Source organism: Dendrobates tinctorius, unplaced genomic scaffold (assembly GCF_039654945.1).
Source record: "Dendrobates tinctorius isolate UK_male_01 unplaced genomic scaffold, ASM3965494v1 ptg000029l, whole genome shotgun sequence".
NCBI lineage: Eukaryota > Metazoa > Chordata > Amphibia > Anura > Dendrobatidae > Dendrobates > Dendrobates tinctorius.
The window spans coordinates 11,774,814-11,795,919 of NW_027361697.1; the positions used below are offsets into that span (position 1 = coordinate 11,774,814).

The 21,106-nt window shown below is 43.2% G+C and overlaps 1 protein-coding gene across 2 annotated transcripts in view; it reads right to left on the reverse strand.

Moving 5' to 3' along the window:
• Positions 1–8,453, reverse strand: part of PALMD (palmdelphin) — a 48,440-nt gene extending 39,987 nt beyond the window's left edge. The window contains exons 1-2 of one of the 2 annotated variants that reach the window (XM_073571386.1): positions 8,345–8,453; positions 6,955–7,000 (exon numbers count right to left, since the gene is read on the reverse strand). In XM_073571386.1, the coding sequence (XP_073427487.1) occupies positions 6,955–6,999 (45 nt within the window). In that variant the 5' untranslated portion in view covers position 7,000; positions 8,345–8,453. Of the gene's footprint in view, positions 1–6,954; positions 7,122–8,344 lie in introns of those variants that run through there. The other variant, XM_073571385.1, reaches the window with a different exon arrangement.
• Between the last annotated feature and the right edge of the window lie 12,653 nt (positions 8,454–21,106).

Genomic DNA, 21,106 nt, shown 5'->3' on the forward strand with positions numbered 1-21,106 from the left:
GATATAACAGACAGTTTTTTTTCCCTTTCCTTCAATACTGTTACTACAGTTAATTATAAACAGCCAATAACATAACATTAACGTAGATATGACACTTGTGTAGATATGGATGTGAATAGTATTCCGCCAACTGAGATAATTACGTGGTATCTCCACCATAACAAGGTCAGCGGTAATCCATACCAACCAGAAAAGGACTCGACAGTCCAACCTGAAGTGGTTAAAAGACGCTCAAAAGCCTGAACTTATGAACAGCAAATCATTTTTACATAGAAATGCAACCGTTATTCCTTTGTGCGTTTTTTGAGTGCTTACTTTGGCGAGTTTCGGGGCTGACATGTGTACATACACATGAAACAATTTTTACTCTAAAAAAAGGAGCAGAGAATTATAAATTGAGGGTCTTATGATTATTTCGAAGCAGATCCATTACAAAATTGTCCTCAAGCGCCATTTTGTAGTATGCGCATACTGCGTCATTTTGTTGCCAGCGCCTTTGCCAAATTTTCCCTGGCTAAGCCAGCAGTGATTTTCCTGAGGCGGCTTCGCCGTCAGCAGATTTCGCTGAATACTGTTAATTATTTAAAGTGGGAGGTTTCTAAGTGAAAGCCGCCCGAAGAACGAGCATGTCCCTTCTTTTCACCGGTTCAGGGTTTCGACACCCTGAAGCATTTATAAGTACTGACATAAGATGGAACGTGTGCGTAGCAAAGTTCTTTTCATCATTGCTGTCCACTATGTTCATATTATAGAGCACTTTTTCTATGGTTGTTCAGATGGTTTCCAAGCAGATTCCGCCCTAGGGCATGTGCACAATGAGTGTTTTTGCAGTTTTTGAGGCAGAAATTGAGTGGAAGCTTCAAGTTTTTGAGGAAAATTTGTAGAGTTTATGCTCAATTTCAGATCCAAAATCTCCTAGAAAAATTGTGTGTGCACATAGCCTAAATAATCTTTGAATTACCTTTCTATTTGAATAAATTGAAAATAAACTTTGCTCATTCAAGTTTTTTTAATTTTTTTTAATTTTTTTACCCGACAAGGTATTGAAAACCTCATTGTGTAAATAGATTCCTTGAGGAATCTGCTCCAAACTTGACATTGTCAGGTCAAAACATTGCAAAACATCAAGACTGGTGATTTCTGTGACAGCCTTGATCATCACAGTGCTGGGTGAGATGCACTAAATTCATGAAGTGCCACACGCTTCTTAATGAATATGGCACATCTTTCAACAGCCATGTTCCACGCAAGAAATGTTACTAGAGTAAGGGGTTAAATCAAATGGTAAAACTGGAGAGACAAAAAAGCGCCAACAGGGTCTTATCTGATAACCGAGTGGTGTAAAATATTATAAGTACGCTCTCTCACCTGATAGGGTTGTAACAGTCAAAACTCCTATAGAAGCATGTAAAGGCTGCAGCAGGACCACCAAGGAGATACGTTGCAATGAATGAGGAATGTGGTGGTTCAGAGTCCGCATTGCCCAAGGTTGAAAGATACAATCACACGTGAAGGTGACGCATGAATGAGGTTTATTGTCAACGCATTTCAAGTTTTTCGAATTTCTTCATCAGGACTAAACCACAGCAATCACTGTGGTTTGGGCCTGATGAAGATTTTTTGGAACGTTGAAACGCGTTGACAATAAACCGCATTCATGCTTCACCTTCATGTGTGATGGTATCTTTGAATCTTAGGCAATGTGGACTCTGAACCATCACATTCCTCATTCAATGCAGAGTAAGGGGTTGACAAAAATTTCTGTTGTAACCTACGCCATTTTTGAGGTTTAGTTTATGATGAGCTTGTCGAGCGCTCTGGGCCATGCCCGTCCTACCTGAGCTCTGACAACTTTCCAAAATGTCGTCAGAACTCACTGGGACTGGTGTAAAAACCCTAAATGCGATCAAATTTTGCTATGTTTCATTTGGAAAACTGCTTGATGAATCAGGGTTTCTGAAGAAAAACACTTCATAACCTCTTAAAAAAAAAAAAAAAAAAAAGTAGGAGTTTCCTGAAGTAGATTTCTTTTAAGAAAAACTCCAGACGAACCTAACCTAAGAAGTAAATACATTTAAATGGTTCCCTAAAAACAATGGGTAACACTGGGTAAATAGTACCAGGACATACTGACGTGCCTAAAGTCTTATGTACATTGTGAAGATGTGTGCACAGATGTATGGCCTGAAACAGAGTCCCTACAAATCAAGGAGTGAAAAGCATTCTGAGCCCCGCCATATGGTGTTTCATACAGCACTTCTATAATACGTAATTATTCTCGAGGAGGATACCTCTGTAATATGGCGGCCTATAGAGAACAGGTTGATAATCCATAGCTGCAGTACAGTAAAGTTCTCTTTTGAGCTTGTGGCCTAAATCACCGTACAGCAAATTACAGCGTGATCCAAGCTCCCGTCCGCTCCTTATAACATTATAAAACACATCTTAAGAAGGATTAGGAAATTAGATCTAAGGCATATGTCATATTTCCATTAGAGCAGGCCCAAACTTGAATAAATAGCCCAGCTTCAAACTGTCCCAGAATTCACCAGAATCTCCTGGAGCTCGTGTAAAGCCTCCTGGCATTCAATAACTGAGGCTGCGGATCGTCTAATTCCTGCATTGAAAATGCTTACTATAATCAATGGCCGCGTAATCAGTCAATGTTACATTTAGCATGGCTGTACCTTTTTTATATATAGTATATTGATATTTTTTGCAAAGCTTAACGAACCTGACAGATGATCCATGCTGCCGAATCCGTGGGCAACACGTATCAGGAACTGACTGCATGAACTCAACCAGGTAGTCGGACAGGCGGTCTTCTCCACACCCGCTGCCCTGGATGGACAGGTGTCTTCCTGCGTGCGCATACAAGCAGAGATCTGTCAATCCAGTGGATGGGGGGGAAGCCACCGGGGACTCGCCTGTTTAAATCCATGAAAGTTGGTAAAATTGAGGTTTTTTATTATCTTTTTCATAATAATATTATTATGATTATAACATTTTATTCAGCGCCAATATATTCTGCAGCACTTCAAAGTCAACCATTTATTTATATAATTGTCTTTTAATGTTTTCATTTCCTGTTCTGTCCAGATGTCACCATATCCCAGAATTCCAAGCGTAGGAAGTTCACCGACCGCCATATTGGGACACCCAAGTGATGGGTGTCTCAATATGGAAACTGCTGCTGGTACCAACCTATTGCGCGGTACCACCAGCGAATCACCGTCGCACCACACACACACACTCTATACACCGTACGCCACACTCATACTCTCACGCAGCCTCATGTACGGTACCACCAGCGGAACACCATCACACTGCGCCTGTGTTAATTCCGCACAAGTGCAGTGAATCATTCTGCTGATCCCGGCAGCAGATGCGCGACGTGTCTACAGGCAGAGGAAGCCAGTCAGGGGTTTTCCCACGAACGAAAGTTCATTTTAAAAATTGCCTGTGTCTGACCGTGTACTGAGCATACCACATCTCCTGGTCAGGGGAGGAAGCAAAAGACAATACTGACATTACAGCAGGGGATCACAGAGGATTCATTTTGTGAGGTAAAATATTTCACTGACTGTTTTTAAACAATATTTTACCTCACAAAAGGTATCCTCTGCAATCTCCTGCTGTAATGTCAGTATTGTCTTTTGCTTCCTCCCCTGCTCAGGAGCTGTGGTATGTTCTGTATACGGTCAGACACAGGGGTGAGGGAGACAGAGCACAGGGGGGAGACAGCTCAAATGGACAGCACATGAGGGGAGAACACAGCACACGAAGGAGAGAGACAGCAGACAAGGGGGATAACAAATGGGATAGACAGGACAAAGAAGAGAGCACAGACGGGAGAAGTCAGCACAGGGGGAAAGAGAAAGGGATAGGTGGGTGAGCACATGGGGGGAGAGATTCTCAACGCTGCAAAGCCTGCCCCCATTGTGACATTACCGCCCTCCTGATGCAATGCTATCGGGCCTCCATCTAGTACACATATATGCGTCCACGGAAGTCACGGACAGCAAACGTAGACCATCAGCACGCTGTCCATCTTTTAACATTGCTAGGCCACGTTCACATATTCACTATTTTACATTCGTATTTGAAAGCCTAGACCAGGAGTGGGTGAAAAATACAGAAGTGGTGATGTGTTTGTACTTTACTTTTCCTCTGGTAAGAGAAGCTTTGCATTTTTTTTTAAATACAAGAAAATCACTTCTGTTAAACACTGACAGAAGTCGGTCCATTTTTTTCACGTACAATATTAGAATGAGGACTTACAAAAATTATAGTTTGTATGAAAAGTTGCAGAAGGTTATAATGTGCTAACAATGCCGTCACAATCCATTTACAGGTACCACAACATTGTAAATACAGATACTCAAGGTGTATTCTGAGGCTTCAGGGCCCTAATAAAGACTCATACACCCGTGCCATGTGTAATACTGGTGGTTTCCTACATGGCAGAGGCGCTTCTACCTCTAAATCCCCTATGGCTATGTACCTAGAGATACTAAAAAGGAACCTGTCATATCCACAAATGCTATTAACCTGCAGATATGGGGTGTACCCGCAGGCTAATAATGTTCTGAAGCTGTCCAGCCGCCACACTGAAAGAAGGCCAAGCTATTAGGAGGAAAACAACTTTTTGGCCCCAGCAGCCTGCAGCTTTCATTCATAAAGGCACCATTTAGTACAGTGAGCCCGACGCCCCAGCACTGACTGACAGCCGGATCTGTACTGATGCACTGTAGAGCCAACTGTCAGTCAGTGTCGGGGTGTGGACACAGCTATGTCCTGAACGGTGACTGAAGCCACACCTCTATGACTGAAAGCTGGAGGCTGCAAAGAGGAACAAAGTCCATTTCCTCTCAGCAGCTATCTTTCAGTGTGTCGGCCGTGCAGCTTCAGAACGCTATTAACCTGTAGATTAACCTCTTATATGCAGGTTAACATTTGGGGACGTGAGTGAGATGTTCCCTTTAAGGACACAATAAGGGTAGAAGCAACATTGTACAAGGGAGTCTTCAAAGGCGATGCCGAGCTACACTAGATGGGGGGAGGGGAATAGATTTTTTAAAGTCTGCACTATGGGCATAAGGCTGTAGTCACTAGGTTTAAAGGGACCATGTCATTTCATTTATACTGCCCAAACCACAGGCGGCATGAATTAGAGCCTCACTGCATGATTGCAGCCAGGTAAGTTTTGCTCCTCTGAAACTCAATAGGCACAAATAGTCTGGTGGATCTCCCAGCGGGCTTTACCTCGCACCGCTCTCTGATTGCTAGCTCTCTTCCACATGACAGTGACACCTGTCAGTCATATAGAGAAGCTCCTCAAATTATATTTTCTCCGTAATGTCAGTGTGTTTCAGAGGAAAACACATTTGGCTAAAAATGTGCAGCCAGGCTCTGGTTCATGCTGCCCGTGGTTTGAGCAGCATGAATTGAGTGACAGGTTCCCTTTAAACTTCTTAATTTGCAGTATGATGCAATTGGAAACATTAAATAGTAAAGATATTCATTATTTGGTAAACTTCTCTGTTTTTTATACTTCCTGGTATTTGGCATTGAGAAAACTGTGTTGACATAGTCAAGTGCGGATTAGATGCGGTTCCGCCGCGAAATGCACATGCGTTTTTTTGTTGAGGATTTTCTTACAACTAATGCAAATCTATAGGGAAAACTCAGCATACCCGCAAAATAAATTGTCATGCTGCAGATCTGAAACACGCACCGCAGGTCAGTTTACATCGAGATTAAAAAAAAAAACTCAGTGGGTAGGAGATTTCTATAAATCCCATTTACTTTGCTTGAACTGTAAAACGCTGCATTTTTGACACAGAAGAAATATACAGCATCAAAAATGCACCAAAAGCTCAACTTGGGAACGTAGCCTAATAGTCACTGACAATATTTCTTTGACATACCTAGGAGGGAAGAAAAAAAACAACAAAAAACAAAAAAAACAGGATTTCGGAAAAAATATAAAAGTGACAATTTCACTGAAGAGTTGATGGATGCAAACGTTACCATATTACACCGGCATAATGAGATAAAAATATAGCATAATTCCAATAATTACAGTAATAACTTGAAAAGGTATAAGCATCAAAGGATTAATTAGTCAAAGCTTCTACTTCTTCCCAACCGCACCCACTGAAAGCGTAATATTTCATGATACATGAAGTTGCAACATCGGAATAATTCCGGAGGAAAAAGAGAATCTCATTAATATTTTAATTTCATTTATGTTATGGCTTCTGCCCCTTTAATTTAGGGCCCAATCACACGGCTATGTCTGTGCTGGATCGATCTTTTGAATCACGACAGATCAATGTGAACAGAAACTTTATTTGGAAACTTAAGTAATACTAGATTTTAGATTACAGATCAGTTGATATTATATTGTGTTTATAGACACATATGCCATTGTTGCCAGAATATACCTGCTGGTATAATATATATATATATTATATACACATGGCTTATTGTTGCAGACATGTGCATTTTTTTTTAAAAAAAGGACTCCTGTAGTTCTTTAGACTTGTGCCCATGTGCATGTATGTTGGTGACCGGTTCACCAATCTATGGCACCGTGTTCACGTTTCCATATACAAACATACATGTCCCAGCATTAACTTTATGAAGCAGACAATGTAGAAGTTTTTACACAAAGGACCCAAAGGTCCGTACCCAAGTGTCCTAATGAAATTATTTAAGTAGCTGGAAATCCATCCAAATGATTGATCAGTAGTTTGTCACAGTGCCATTGGCATTAATGCCCAATGAGGGGTAATGCCATCCATGAGGCTCCCATACATGTCTGTCAATCTAGTTCTACATCACTGTTCAGACATCAACATTGCTACATGCAATTCTGCTGATAATATAAAGGATATACCTTACATTCCCCCCTTGTAATAAGACACATTTGCAAGAAATGGGACTTACAGTTATGGCCAGGAGCCTTTCCTTCAGCAGCTCAGCTTCTTCCATCCTGTAGAGTTACACAGAAGACATTCAGGTCTGAGGAGAAACTGCAGCACAGCTGAAGACAGAGCGGCTGTAAGACTTAAGTGCAACCCTAATGTGAAGCTGGGAACACTTTCTTAATGGACAAGTGTATGGATCAGCCCAGACAGGCTCATGTAGGAGGGTGTGCTCTGCAGGCAGGCAGGCAGGCGGGCAGGCACTCACATTGCCAGTGCCATGACTGACAGCCAGCACAAGTTTCTATCTTTTAACAAGCTGTCAGCTCTTTCTTCCTAAGTACACAGATATTGTATTTCCCCAGCTCTTATGTCACTGAATCTGATATATAACATTGTTCGCTGTCTCCTGTTTGTTTAGCCCTTTGGAGCTGTAGTATGAGCACGTCACCGTGATGTGGAATTTACTGCTACAATAATGCACAAAACACATGTAAGTGCACTGACGTGGTGAGTCTTTGTCGTACAGGTGCACAAAGCCGTCTGTAGACACAAATATTTCACGTGCGTTATACAGTATAACGAAATATTATATATAATTCATGTAGACTTAAAAGGAACCCGGTACATTTTTATATACAGAAGTAATGGTATGGCTGTATAGGTGCTTATCTCACTTGTGAGTGCAATGCGAGAAACTCACCTCAATACCAGGCACTGCCGGCAGCGGTTCGGACCGGAGCGTTCAGCTGCATAGAAAGACATGCAGCCGCACACTCCGGTCCCGAGTGCCGGCGGCAGTGCCGGGTATTGAGGCGAGTTTCTTGCATTGCACGCGCAAGTTTGTCCGCGGCCTAAAAATGATACTTGGTCCGATGAAAAAAATCAGATATGTGCACAGCCCCATAGAATATCATCATCTGAGAAAATCAGTCATGTGCATTAGCCCCATAGGAAATCATAAATATGTACGGCTCTGAGCTGACACCGGTTAGAACAGGTAGGTAGTTAGCAATTACCTGCCTGTTAGTTTTTAGTCCCATAGTGAAAAAAAAATGAAACAGTTGTGGATAACTCCATTAACGCTAATGTATTACAACTAGAGATGAGCAAGATTTGCAGGACCCTGGTCCGGAGTCCACCTCGGTATTCTGTGGCAGCCAGACCAGGGTCCTGTCAACTTCATTGACTGATACTTGTGGTGCTTATGAGGCCTACACAACGCCACGACACCGTGTGAAGCCTAGTGACCAGGCCTCCTGAGAAGTCCTGAGCCGCCACCTGATATGGGGCTCAGCTCTTCCTTTACTGATCCCATTCATAAAACAATTTCTTTCATTCCTAGTTATAAACGGAAGCCACTATGCAGATGACGCGCTAATAAAGAAAATTAGATCCGAAAATATTCTTACCCCACTCATTGAACACGTATCCTCTAAAGGCACAATGGGTCGCCACGGACTGTCATACAATCAAGGAGTCATTTATTCTTTAGTTTTATTAACCAGTCTTGAATTGAAGCACGGTAATGAAACACAGAACAGAAAATTAGCGGTGGTGACCCAGCCCATTTACATGACTCATATTGATTATATGCTGTCATATACAAAGAATGAATCTTGTTGCTATGGTAACGATTTGGGAGTTTATTTCTGGTGGTACACTGTGTATAACACTCATTGTCTTGCATAAGGACAAAGAACAATATACGGAGGAATGTGTTGACAAATTAAATGCGGTTTTCATCTCAGAAAGAGAAAAAAATAATAAGTTTATGCTGTGGTGGTGTTTCTTTATTTGAGGAAAATTACTTAAAGTAATACTCCAGAATAGAGATCAGCGGACTTCCTCAGATTATTCTGAGAAAGGTCAGGAATCAGCCCAGAACTCCACGGGATGACCTGGTCAATGACCTGAAGAGAGGTGGGACCACAGTCTCTCACATTACCGTTATGGCTTATACCCATGACCGTTGTGAGGTAGTGCTGTCATTCACATAGGGGATCACTCTCTTAGCCGCCACAAACCCAGATCCAGCACGGGTTTTCCATAAAACCATTATAGTCCATGAAGTTATTGATGCAGCATAAACCAAAGCAAGCAACATAAAGTTCATATCAGCATAGCGTCCTTGACAGAGCTTCTCTCTGTCCTCCCTGTGGTCACACAGGTTGGCATACACAGGCTCTTCAGCCTCATAGTTATCTCACCCACGTCCGGGTTTCCTCATGGCTGTTTCTCCATGCTGCAGACATCCATTCCCTTCCGGGAATCACCAGGCACGTGTAGCCATTACACACAGCCACTCCACATGCTGTTAGCCAGGAGACACATCTCCCAGCGGGACCTTTCACAACGGACCAACCAGGTCCCTGCATTCACCACATGTGACCTACCCTGGCCACCTTATATGGTCCGTAGCCACGCCCACGGGTCACATGGCTATGACCTCATCATAGGTCCTTGAACCATTCACACACACTTTGGAATAGCGTTGTTAAACACACCCGCTGGGTGGGTTTGTAGGTAACTGGGTCCGCCTGTCTCCCCAGTTACCTGGAGACTTCTCCCTGACACATTGACACAACACGTCAGCAGTATCACTGCTGATCAACACACACATCAGTCTCCATCTCAAGGCCACCCACCTTGACATACATAATGGTCACTCATGACTCTGCCATTCATCCTCTCTCATCGGACATCCACACAGCGCCCCCTAGCGGACACAGTGGTCACTACATCACACCGTTAAAAAAAAAATGGTACAAAGTAGTTTCTGAAAAGTCGGACGAGTGCCATGCAAGTGGCGTGTGATTTTCATGCAAGTACAATGCGATTTTTATCACCTAGCATCCGAATGACATGCAAAGGCAATCCGTATACAATGTGATTTTAGTTTCAACGGTTTTATTGAAATGTAAACATCATTTAACATGAAATACATTCACATTAGAGCACAAGGATCCCCTCGCAGGGGGAGGTACATAAGAGAGGACACAAAAAGTCACACGGCATCCTCGACTTCAAAATCTTAGCTTAAAATATTTGTAGAGAAACAATTATAACACAACTAAAGGCCCTGTTACACACAACAATATTGTGAATGATATCGTTGCAACGTCACCAGTTTGGTGAAGTTTGGTGACGTTGCAGCGATGTCGAAACGACATCATTGCATGCGACATGTAGCAACGATCAACGATCAGTTGGCTAATTGTTGCCTAATGGTCTGCGCCATAATTCTATTGTTGGCCTCCCACTGGGCAGCACACATCGCTGCGTGTGACAGCGAGAGACCAATGATCAGCAACGCTGGGAGTTGGTATCCAGGGTAAACAGCTGGTAACTAAGAGCCGTGCAGCTCTTAGATACCCGCTGTTTATCCTGGATACCAGCTTGCTCGCTGGTCCTGATCCTGAGTCTGTCTATGTGACAGCTCACCAGCGATCAGCTAACTATGTCCCAGCGTTCCCATCCGTGTCGGATCGTTGGTGGGATCGCTGGGACATTGAAGCGTGTAAGGGGGCCTAAGTTAGTGGGGAGGGGTGAGATTGTAGTGCAAATTGGAATCTATTTGCTCTCCAGAAGAAGCAGTGCGAAACGTGCGTTGGGGCAGAGGGACATCCAGGGAATTCCACTCAGCAGACCTCTGGTATGTTTTCATGGCCTTTCCAAACCGTGTTAATATGAAATGTCCACTTGGATCATTGTGGTATCTTGATTTCAGTATTAGTTTCTGGTAGCGGCATATCCTAGACAATTGTATGCCATATGGGCACTAATTAACATTGGGGTATAACTATTATTTAACTACTGAATGGTGTTTAGTAGGGTATGTTACAACATGTACACATTGGGTCTGCATTTATTTCTGAGTGGTTCCTATGGCTGAATAGTCCCTTTGTTATCAGTTCTGTACCTTTTCTTGTCATCTTGTTTTTAAAATGTTGTTAATAAAGAATATTTTTATATCCCATGCCATCTAGTGGTAATCTGTCTTTTCACACTACGGTTTCCACAATAGTGATCAGCTATTTCTATGGCATAGTTTTTATATATATATATATATATATATATATATATATATATGATATTTGTACTGTTTTTGGTATTTTTGTGTGATTTAAATTCTCTCCAGATACGTAGGGAGTGAAAAGTATATGGCGAATGTAAAGCCAGATCTTTCGGTAAGGTCCTGTGGCCCAGATTAGGCTCTCCAAGGAATAAGGTGCGATTTGGGAGTTTTCTATTTGTGGCCAGATGGGAGTGTGTTGTTCCGCGTTTACCCCTGCCAGCTGGGCAATTTGGGCCGCCCTATAATAAAAAATAAAGTTTGGTAGTGAGACTCCTCCCTGTCTTTTGTGTCTCAACAGGATTTGCTGGGAGATACGGGGCTTTTTATTATTCCAGATAAAACATGATATGTGCGAGTTTATCATTTTGAATGTCAGCAGAGGTATTGGAATAGGCAGAGAGCGGAACAAATATAGCAATTATATGCAATGTGATTTTGACAGTAGCTTTTACATATAGTAATCATCTATGTAATTTAAAGATAGTTTTCAAAGGAAATATTCTTCAATATATACAGGTGCTTCTCACAAAATTAGTATATCATCAAAAAGTTAATTTATTTCAGTTCTTCAATACAAAGAGTGGATCTCATATATTATATAGAGTCATTACACACAGAGTGATCTATTTCACGTTTATTTCTGTTAATGTCGATGATTATGGCTTACAGCCAATGAAAACCCAAAAGTCATTATCTCAGTAAATTAGAATACTTTATAACACCAGCTTAAAAAAATTATTTTAAAATCCGAAATGTTGGCCTACTGAAATGTATGTTCAGTAAATGCACTCAATACTTGGTCGGGTTCCTTTTGCATCAATTACTGCATCAATGTGGCGTGGCATTGAGGCGATCAGCCTGTGGCACTGCTGAGGGGTTATGGAAGCCCAGGTTGCTTTGATAGCAGCCTTCAGCTCATCTGCATTGTTGGGTCTGGTGTCTCTCATCTTCCTCTTGACAATACCACATAGATTCTCTATAAGGTCAGGCGAGTTTGCTGGCCAATCAAGCACAGTGATACTGTTGTTTTTACACCAGGTATTGGTACTTTTGGCAGTGTGGACAGGTGCCAAGTCCTACTGGAGAATGAAATTTCCATCTCCAAAAAGCTTGTCGGCAGAGGGAAGCATGAAGCGCTCTAAAATCTCCTGGTAGACGGCTGCGCTGACTTTGGTCTTGATAAAACACAGTGGACCTACACCAGCAGATGACACGGCTCCCCAAACCATCACTGATTGTGGAAACTTCACACTAGACCTCCAGCAGCTTGGATTGTGGCCTCTCCACTCTTCCTCCAGACTCTGGGACCCTGATTTCCAAATGAAATGCAAAATTTACTTTCATCTGAAAACAACACCTTGTACCACTGAGCAACAGTTCAGTTCTTTTTCTCCTTGGCCCAGGTAAGACGCTTCTGGCGTTGTCTATTGGCGTGACACAAGGAATGTGACACTTGTAGCCCATGTCCTGGATACGTCTTTGTGTGGTGGCTCTGGAAGCAATGACTCCAGCAGCAGTCCTCTCCTTGTGAATCTCCTTCAAATTTTTAAATGGCCTTTTCTTAACAGTCATTTCATTGCTGCGGTTATCCCGGTTGTTTGTGAATCTTTTTCTATCACACTTTTTCCTTTCACTCAACTCTCCATTAATATGCTTGGATACAGCACTCTGTGAACAGCCGGCTTCTTTAGCAATGACATTTTGTGGCTTAGGCCTCTTTCACACATCAGGTTTTCGCCGTCAGGCGCGATCCGGCGCTTTTGACAGAAACCGGATCCGGCGAAATGCAATGCCGGATCCGGTTTCCCCCCCATTGACTTGCATTTGCGTCGGATCGCGCCGGATGGCCATGCGTTTCATCCGGTTTTCGCCGGATCCGGCAATGTGTCGCGATCCGGCGTCTGGAAAAAACGGCTACTGTAACGTTTTTTGTCTCCGGCGAAGAAGCCGGACACGCCGCGGCGCGTCCGGCTTTTTCACACAATGAAAGCCTATGAGCGCCGCAATGCGCCGGATCCGGCGAAAGCCGGATCCGGCGGCCGGATCCGGTTTTTTGGTCTGAGCATGCTCAGTAGCTCTGCCCACAAGACATATATAAAAGCAAGAAAGTGGGACCCACAGCCACACCCAACATGCCACCCAAGAAAGCAACCAAGCGAAGCAGGAGAAGGCAGGAGACCACTGCAGCACCATCAGCACCACCACCACCCCAAATGGAGCAGCAAATAGAACATGCTGAGGAGGGGAGGCCAGCAGCAGATGAGAGACGGTAATTATCAAATCCCCCATTCCTCCAAACTAGGGCTATTGAATATCAAGATATTCATTGGCCCTTTGTTTCTCTTTATTCAACAGCCGCCCAATAGATGCAGCAGCAGCAGCAGCAATGGCAGCAGCTGGAACACCACCCACAGGCATGGAGTGTGGCCACCAGGAAGACAGCACATCATCTTCTGGGAGCCCTCCCTCGCATCGTCAGCGTTTGACGGTAAGTTTTTATTTCCAAAATCCATCTTCTCTGTAATATATGTCTATTCATTGCCTTTTATTTCAAAACAGGATTCACAAGATGAAGAGGAGCTCCCAGAAGAAGAAGGAAGAGGTGGACAGACACCTGGAGTGGGCTCACAATTGGTAAGATTTTGGCATCAAACGCAGAAACACAACATCACACTACACACAACACATAGAAAACAATGTTCTGCAGACCACACACAGCAAACAAATGCCTACATCCAAAGACATAACATTTTTTGTTTTCTTCTCTAGTCTTCCCAATCTGGTTCTCGGCCAAGAGGTCCTCGCAGTGCCTCCCAGGGTCGTCGGCGACAGCAACGCGGCGGTCACCAGCGTGTAAGTATAAATATTTTTGCTTTGTTTTTTTGCACTTTTTATTTCATTTCTTATGTGGAGGCTAATTATGTTATTTTTGTCTTTTTCTTTAACAGCCTTCACAGCGTGCTCCCGACTCTGACGGTGAGGATGGAGGACTCGATGTGGACCACCTCATCGATCTCGTCCGAGAAAGGGAGCCGCTCTGGAATATGGCTGACCGCCGCCACGCTGACCTTATCGTTACCCGACGACTCTGGGAGGAAATCTGTTCGCTCCTTGTGGGCCGCTGGGAGGACCTCGATGTTCGGGCCCAGATTACAGAGCGTAAGTATATACAGTACCGGTTGCTTGATGTAAACCAGTGTTTCCCGAACTCCAGTCCTCGTGGTCCCCACGGATCATGTGTTCAGGATTTCTATTTACTATGGAAATCCTGAAAACATGACCCCTGGGGACCATGAGGACTGGAGTTTGGGAAACACTGATGTTGTATACTAACCACTCCTTTCTCGTTTCAGGGAACAGAATTGTGAATCGGTGGCGGTCTGTGAGGGATCGTTTCAAGAAGGAGTTCAATAAAGAGATGCGGGCCCCGAGTGGATCTGGAGGACGCAGGAGCAAGTACAAGTACGCAGAAGCCCTGTCGTTCCTCCGGGAAACAATGGTCACCAGAAGGTAAATATTACACACCACATGTGAAAACAAATGTTAGATGTAAATTTTTTTTTCAGCCAGGGCCATACCATGTCAGTATTTTAATTGTTTTTTTTTCTCTTTATTCCACAGCACGGTGAGCAGCACTCGGGAGCCTGCACGATTGGACCCTTCTGAGGCGATCCCTGAGGAGACCGGCACCGAGGGACACTTCGACCGCCCCGGTACATCTGCACCTTCCCAGCCTTCCCACACATTCGACCCATCTGTCCCATCCACCAGCACAGGAGCATTGTGGCCGCCTACATTACATGAAGCTGCTGGTGAGGAGATCCCTTTCCCTTTACCCCACCCTTCTGCCCCTGCCACCTCTAGTACACCTGCGGGTACTGGGCGGCAGCGGCAGAGGGGTCAGGAAAAGACTTATGCGCCAGAGTTCTTGCATCTGAATGCATCTTTCCAGAACTGTCTAAAAGTCTTGTCAGAGCAAATCTCCGCAGGCTATCAGCAGATCAACTCCAGCATTCTGGAGGTGAAGACACTTCTGCAAACCATGCATTCAGAAGCAAGATCTTCGCCAAACCACACCTTTTTCAGGTCTGTTGTGGAGCGCATGGAAACGCTCTCTCCTGCCCAGCAGATGCATGTAATGCATTCATGCCACGCTGCTCTCCAGCAAGCTACCTCCCAACCTCCTCCTCCCACCACAGTAGTTCCTCCACCTGCACCCCCTCCAGCCACTTTCCATCCTCCCCCTCCTATTACATCTACACCCCCTCCAGCCACTTTCCATCCTCCCCCTCCTATTACATCTACACCCCCTCCAGCCACTTTCCATCCTCCCCCTCCTATTACATACCATCCACCTCCCCAGCACCATCCACCTCCCCAGCACCATCCACCTCCCCAGCACCATCCACCTCCCCAGTACCAGCAACCTCCCCAGTACCAGCAACCTCCCCAGTACCAGCAACCTCCCCAGTACCAGCAACCTCACCAGTACCAGACATCTCCCCACTTCCAGCAACCTGCCCCGTACCAGACATCTCCCCACTTCCAGCAACCTGCCCCGTACCAGACATCTCCCCACTTCAAGCAACCTGCCCCGTACCAAACTCCTTCCCCATACAACTTGCCATCAACATCATCTGCTCCTACAGTCCCTGCCCAACCCTCCACTCCACCACCCACCACCTCTTCTGCTTCCCACATGTCCACCCATTCTGTAGTTTTTTCCACACCTTCACCTCTAACTGTTCCTTCCCCACCACGATCCCAGTCCTCTCTCCACACTCCCAGTGTCGAAGTGTCCCGCAGCCCCTACAGCAGTATTTCCACCACACACTACACAGATTTATAATGTGTGTATTTAAATAAAAATGACCAGTTTTATGGTTTCAGTTTTATAGTTTCAAAGTTTTATTAAACAAGTTTATTAAAATTTTAAAAAAGTTTACTAAAAAAAACATTTTTCAATAAAAGTTAAATTATTTTACACTGGTTGTCTGTCATTTCTTTCTGCGGCGAAAAAGGTTAAATACAGGGTATTTAAAAGGTGAAATGGTATTCAAAACTAGGTATATAACTGTGGGTAAATTTTAGCTTTTTGCCACAGTTGTGTTCCTGGTTGTGTTTGAAGCAAAGTATTTCACCTAAAAAGTTGTGTTTATTGTTGGTGATTTCCTAACAATGTACACAACTTTTGTTAAAAGGTGAAATACTTTGCATAAAACACAACCAGGTACACACCTGTGGCCTAAAGCTAAAAATAGAGACCATGACAAGATAGCCAACTTTGGTTGGCAAAGGTATATACTGTTGGTACAGAAGGTACACAAGTTTGGTTAGGGCACAAATCTTTCACACTCTGTCATCCTGCCAGTGTACTCTGCCTTGAGGTGACATAAAGTATAGTGCAAAATTGTCCCTCATTACTGAAACCGTCACAGAACTTCTAGTGGTAATGTCATGGTAATCTTGCAAGGTGGTTTCTTCAGAGGTGTCCTCAATGGAAATGGGTTCCTTGCAGATAACAAAATTGTGGAGTACCACGCACGTTTTGATCACCTCGTCCACAGTTTCTGTCTTGAGGTTGATCGCAGTCAATAGGACCCGCCATTTGGCTGTCAGAATACCAAAGGTACATTCAACCATTCTTCTTGCTCTTGTGAGGCGGTAATTAAAAATGCGTTTTGGTCTTGTCAATCCTCTGCTAGAGTACGGTTTCAAAAGGTGTTCTGACAGCTGGAAGGCTTCATCCCCTACACAGACAAATGGCATAGGTGGACCAGATGTTTGCGGCAGCGGTCTAGGTGGTGGGAACTGGAAGGTGTTTCCATACAGTTTACGCCCCATGGCAGACAGTTTGAAAACTTGAGAGTCATTGGAGCGGCCATAGGCCCCAATATCAACCGCAATAAATTTGTATTCCGCGTCAGCGATGGCCATGAGGACAATTGGAAAAATATTTCTTGTAATTGAAATATTCCGATCCAGCTGGCTTTACAATGCGGATATGTTTCCCGTCCACAGCGCCCAAGCAGTTGGGAAACTGACATATCTGTTGAAACTTGTCAGCAATTTCAATCCACCTCTCTGTTGTGGGCTCTGGTAAAAACTCTTCAGCTAAGGAGTCCCACAGTGCACAGCATGTGTACTTCACAATTCCAGATATGGTGGAAATCCCGAGTCTGTACTGGAAATGCAGTGATGAAAGGGATTCTCCAGTTGCAAGAAATCTGTGGGGAATTAAAAAACAATAAATTAGTTTTAAATCACAGCATTACATACCAAAACTGAGCTATAACACTTGGAGATACAAACTACCACCAACAAGATCGCAGTGAAAGTGTGCTCTGATGCGAGCATATCCAATAAATGTGGCTTACCTTAAAGTCACCATCAGACGCTCTGCGGGTGAAACAGAGAAGCGGCAATAGGTGTCCGCTTTTCTTATGAGGTGTGCAATGCGCTCCACCAAGTAATCAAAATTCTCCATTTTCATCCTAACATATCCAAAAAATTTATCCGGGTTTCGTCGAAGGTCCATGCATAGTGTAGAATAGACCCCACGCGTCATTCTCTTGGCTGTGATGGGGTGGATCCACAAACGTCGTCTACGATGCCTGATGCGCTGCTGTCTCGCTCTCTCCTTCTCCAGAACAATCACCCTCAAACGATTCGCCTCCGCTGTAAAATCCGCCAAATTCTTCAAAATATTTCCAATGACAACATCCATCTTCGCCAGTAACTTGCTCTTCTCTCCAACCTGCACTTTCTCCTCTACAACCTGTCAAAGAAGGGCTGTAGGAACATGCTATATATAGTTTTCCAGTAGCCAATCCCGTTCGGAAGGCCACAAGGGTCAATTTTAAAAACCGGATCCGGCGTAATCCGTCGAAAAACGGATAGAAAAACGGATGAACCGGATGAGATGGATCCGGTTTTGTCTGTCAAGAAAAAGACGGATCCGGCAGAAAACCGGATCCGTCACATCCGGTTTTACGAAACATTTGCCGGATCCGGCGTTCCGGCACGACGCCAGATCGCGCCTGACGCCGAAAACCTGATGTGTGAAAGTAGCCTTACCCTCCTTGTGGAGTGTGTCAATGACTGCCTTCTGGACATCTGTCAAGTCAGCAGTCTTCCCCATGACTGTGGAGCTACTGAAACAGACTAAGGGGCCTTTGTAAACCCTTAGGAAGCCTTTGCAAGTTTTTTTTGTTAATTATTCTAATTTACTGAGATAACGACTTTTGGGTTTTCATTGGCTGTAAGCCATAATCATCAACATTAATAATCTAATTCACCGCACACTCAGAGGGATTTATGCAAATAAGTGCTCATTTTATTATATACAAAACATGTGGGAGCCAAACAAGAATATATAGCACGAAGTAGAAGCGATATAATTTACACGACGTTTCGGCTCAGTCCGAGCCTTTATCACTTTTATCGTTGAATTGTAAGTCGGATCCGACTTTCAATTCAGCGATAAAAGTGATAAAGGCTCGGACTGAGCCGAAACGTCGTGTAAATTATATCGCTTCTACTTCGTGCTATATATTCTTGTTTGGCTCCCACATGTTTTGTATATAATAAAATGAGCACTTATTTGCATAAATCCCTCTGAGTGTGCGGTGAATTAGATTATTATTGGTAATAGGACCTACTGGTCCGTTACACCTGCACCTCGCCATTGGACTTGAGTGCACGCTATCCTCCTGGTTACGTTATATAATCATCAACATTAACAGAAATAAACACGTGAAATAGATCACTCTGTAATGACTCTATATAATGTATGAGTTTCATTTTTTGTATTGAAGAACTGAAATTAACTTTTTGATGATATTCTAATTTAGTGGGAAGCACTTATAATTGGTGCAGCTAGATGGGCAGTACTGTACTGAATATCAAGGTTGAAGAAAACACCAGTTAAGCCCTCCAAATAAAACTCTACCCTTGTAAAACATGCCATGGTGAAGTGTTAAACACTGCGACTGAAGTCAAGATTTAGGTGTTGGAAAAACCCCATTCTTTCCATCATCAAAAGCACTTGATACCAGCAAGAAATAGCAGGCATTCTTTCCAGTGAAGGTTTAGCTGCATATACTGCTTATGCTGATCATCATAGAGGTCTAGACAATCATCTTTCATTTCAGGTGTGATAAATTGGGTAATGCATTGGCTGCTTAAAGTGAATCTGTCACTAGGTTTTTATCACCTAATCTAAGACCAGCAACATGTAGAGATAGAGACCCTGATTCTTGTGATGTGTCACTTATTGGTTTTCTTAGTGTAGATTTGATAAAAAAAAAATCATTGTTTTATCAGCATTAGATTATCATTAGAAGACTTGTAAATCTGCTGCAAGGTAATCCTCCATATTCCTTAGCTCTGTACAACCCTGCCCCCACCACTGATTGGCACAGTGTACACAGAAAGCTGCCAATCAGTGATGTGGGTGGAGTTAAACAGAGCTCAGCATTCAGAGAACTGGGAGATCTACAGCAGATAAAACAAAGATTGTGTCAAAATGACAGTAAACAGTGCAGTAAGTGACACATCGCTGGAATCAGTGCCTCTACCCCTACATCATGCTGCTCTCAGATGGTTAGCAAAAAACTGGTGATAGATTCCCTCTAATTAAAGGAAGTAGTTACACCACATATCATGTAACATGCCCTTTCTCCCGTGACATAAATTCAGTTTATTGTATATACTTGTGAGGACCATTGACATGTGTCTCAAAGTTCAGTGAACCGTATGTGCAGTTCTAGTTGAGTTTTACGCATCAGACTGACAGTAGGTCCTGTGATCATATAAAGAGAAGTTATCATAAGCAATAGTGTAATAAAAGATGCAACGTAAGAGAAAATAGCATTATGTTTTTGAAGGTAGATGGCATATGCCAAGAAATCAGCAAGGAATAGCTCCAGTAATTACTTGGCATGTGCCATCTAAAGGACTGTGAATTATTGCCAAGCAATGGCACTAAGCTAAGCAGTTACAGAGCTCAACCTTTAAAGAGTAGGTTCACCTTTAACATAATGGCGTACGTAATATACCTTATCTATTTATTGTTATTGCCTTGTATTGGAGTTCACAGGAAAAAAAATCCTTACATAACTGACTTTGGTATTTCTTATGTAGTCATAAAACATCCATTGTAACTGAGCGCTGTTCTGCATTTAAAGGGGTTGTCCACATTTTGGAGCAATTTATTTTTTCTTACATGTGTATTCAACTTTTCTTCACCCATGTTTGCGATGCGTGTAATTGGAGCTAAAATCATTTTTGCAATTGGGTTTCATTAAAAATGTGGCATAGTTTGTCTTCTATAGCCGCCGTGTGGCGTGGTCTATCGCTAGCTGCAGAATGAAATAACTGAGAATTTGTCAGTCCGCTCTGTTGTGACAGGCTGACAGGAGGCTTTGTAGCTCCTAGCTATCTCTTTATGTGCTTGTCTCAGTGGATTTATGGCCGCAGACCATATCACAGTTGACTGTGCAGGAAAACAAAGATCCTGTAAAATGTAAACAATGTAAAAAATTTTAATGAAATCAAATTGCAAAAATGAAAAAATGATTTTTAGCCCCAAATACGCAAAGGTGGACAGCCCCTTTACGGTGCATTTACACTGAAAGATTATGGTGAACAAGCATTTCAGGAACAAAACAAGACTTGCACAGTTGTGCTTAAAAGTTTACATACTCCAGCAGAATTTTTGCTTTCTTGGCCTTTTTTCAGAGAATATGAATGATAACACCAAAACTTTGGGTGAAGCCATTTTTTGTCAAACTACTGAGTTTTCTCTTTTTAAATCATAATGACAACCCAAAACATCCAAATGGCCCTGATCAAAAGTTCACATACCCTGGTGATTTTGGCCTGATGACATGCACATAAGTTGACACAAATGGGTTTGAATGGCTACTAAAGGTAACATCCTCACCTGTGACCTGTTTGCTTGTAATCAGTGTGTGTGCATAAAACCCGAGTGATTTTCTGGGATCCAGACAGACTCTTGCATCCTTCATCCAGCCACTGACATTTCTGGATTGTAAGTCATGGGGAAAGCAGAAGAATTGTCATCAGATCTACG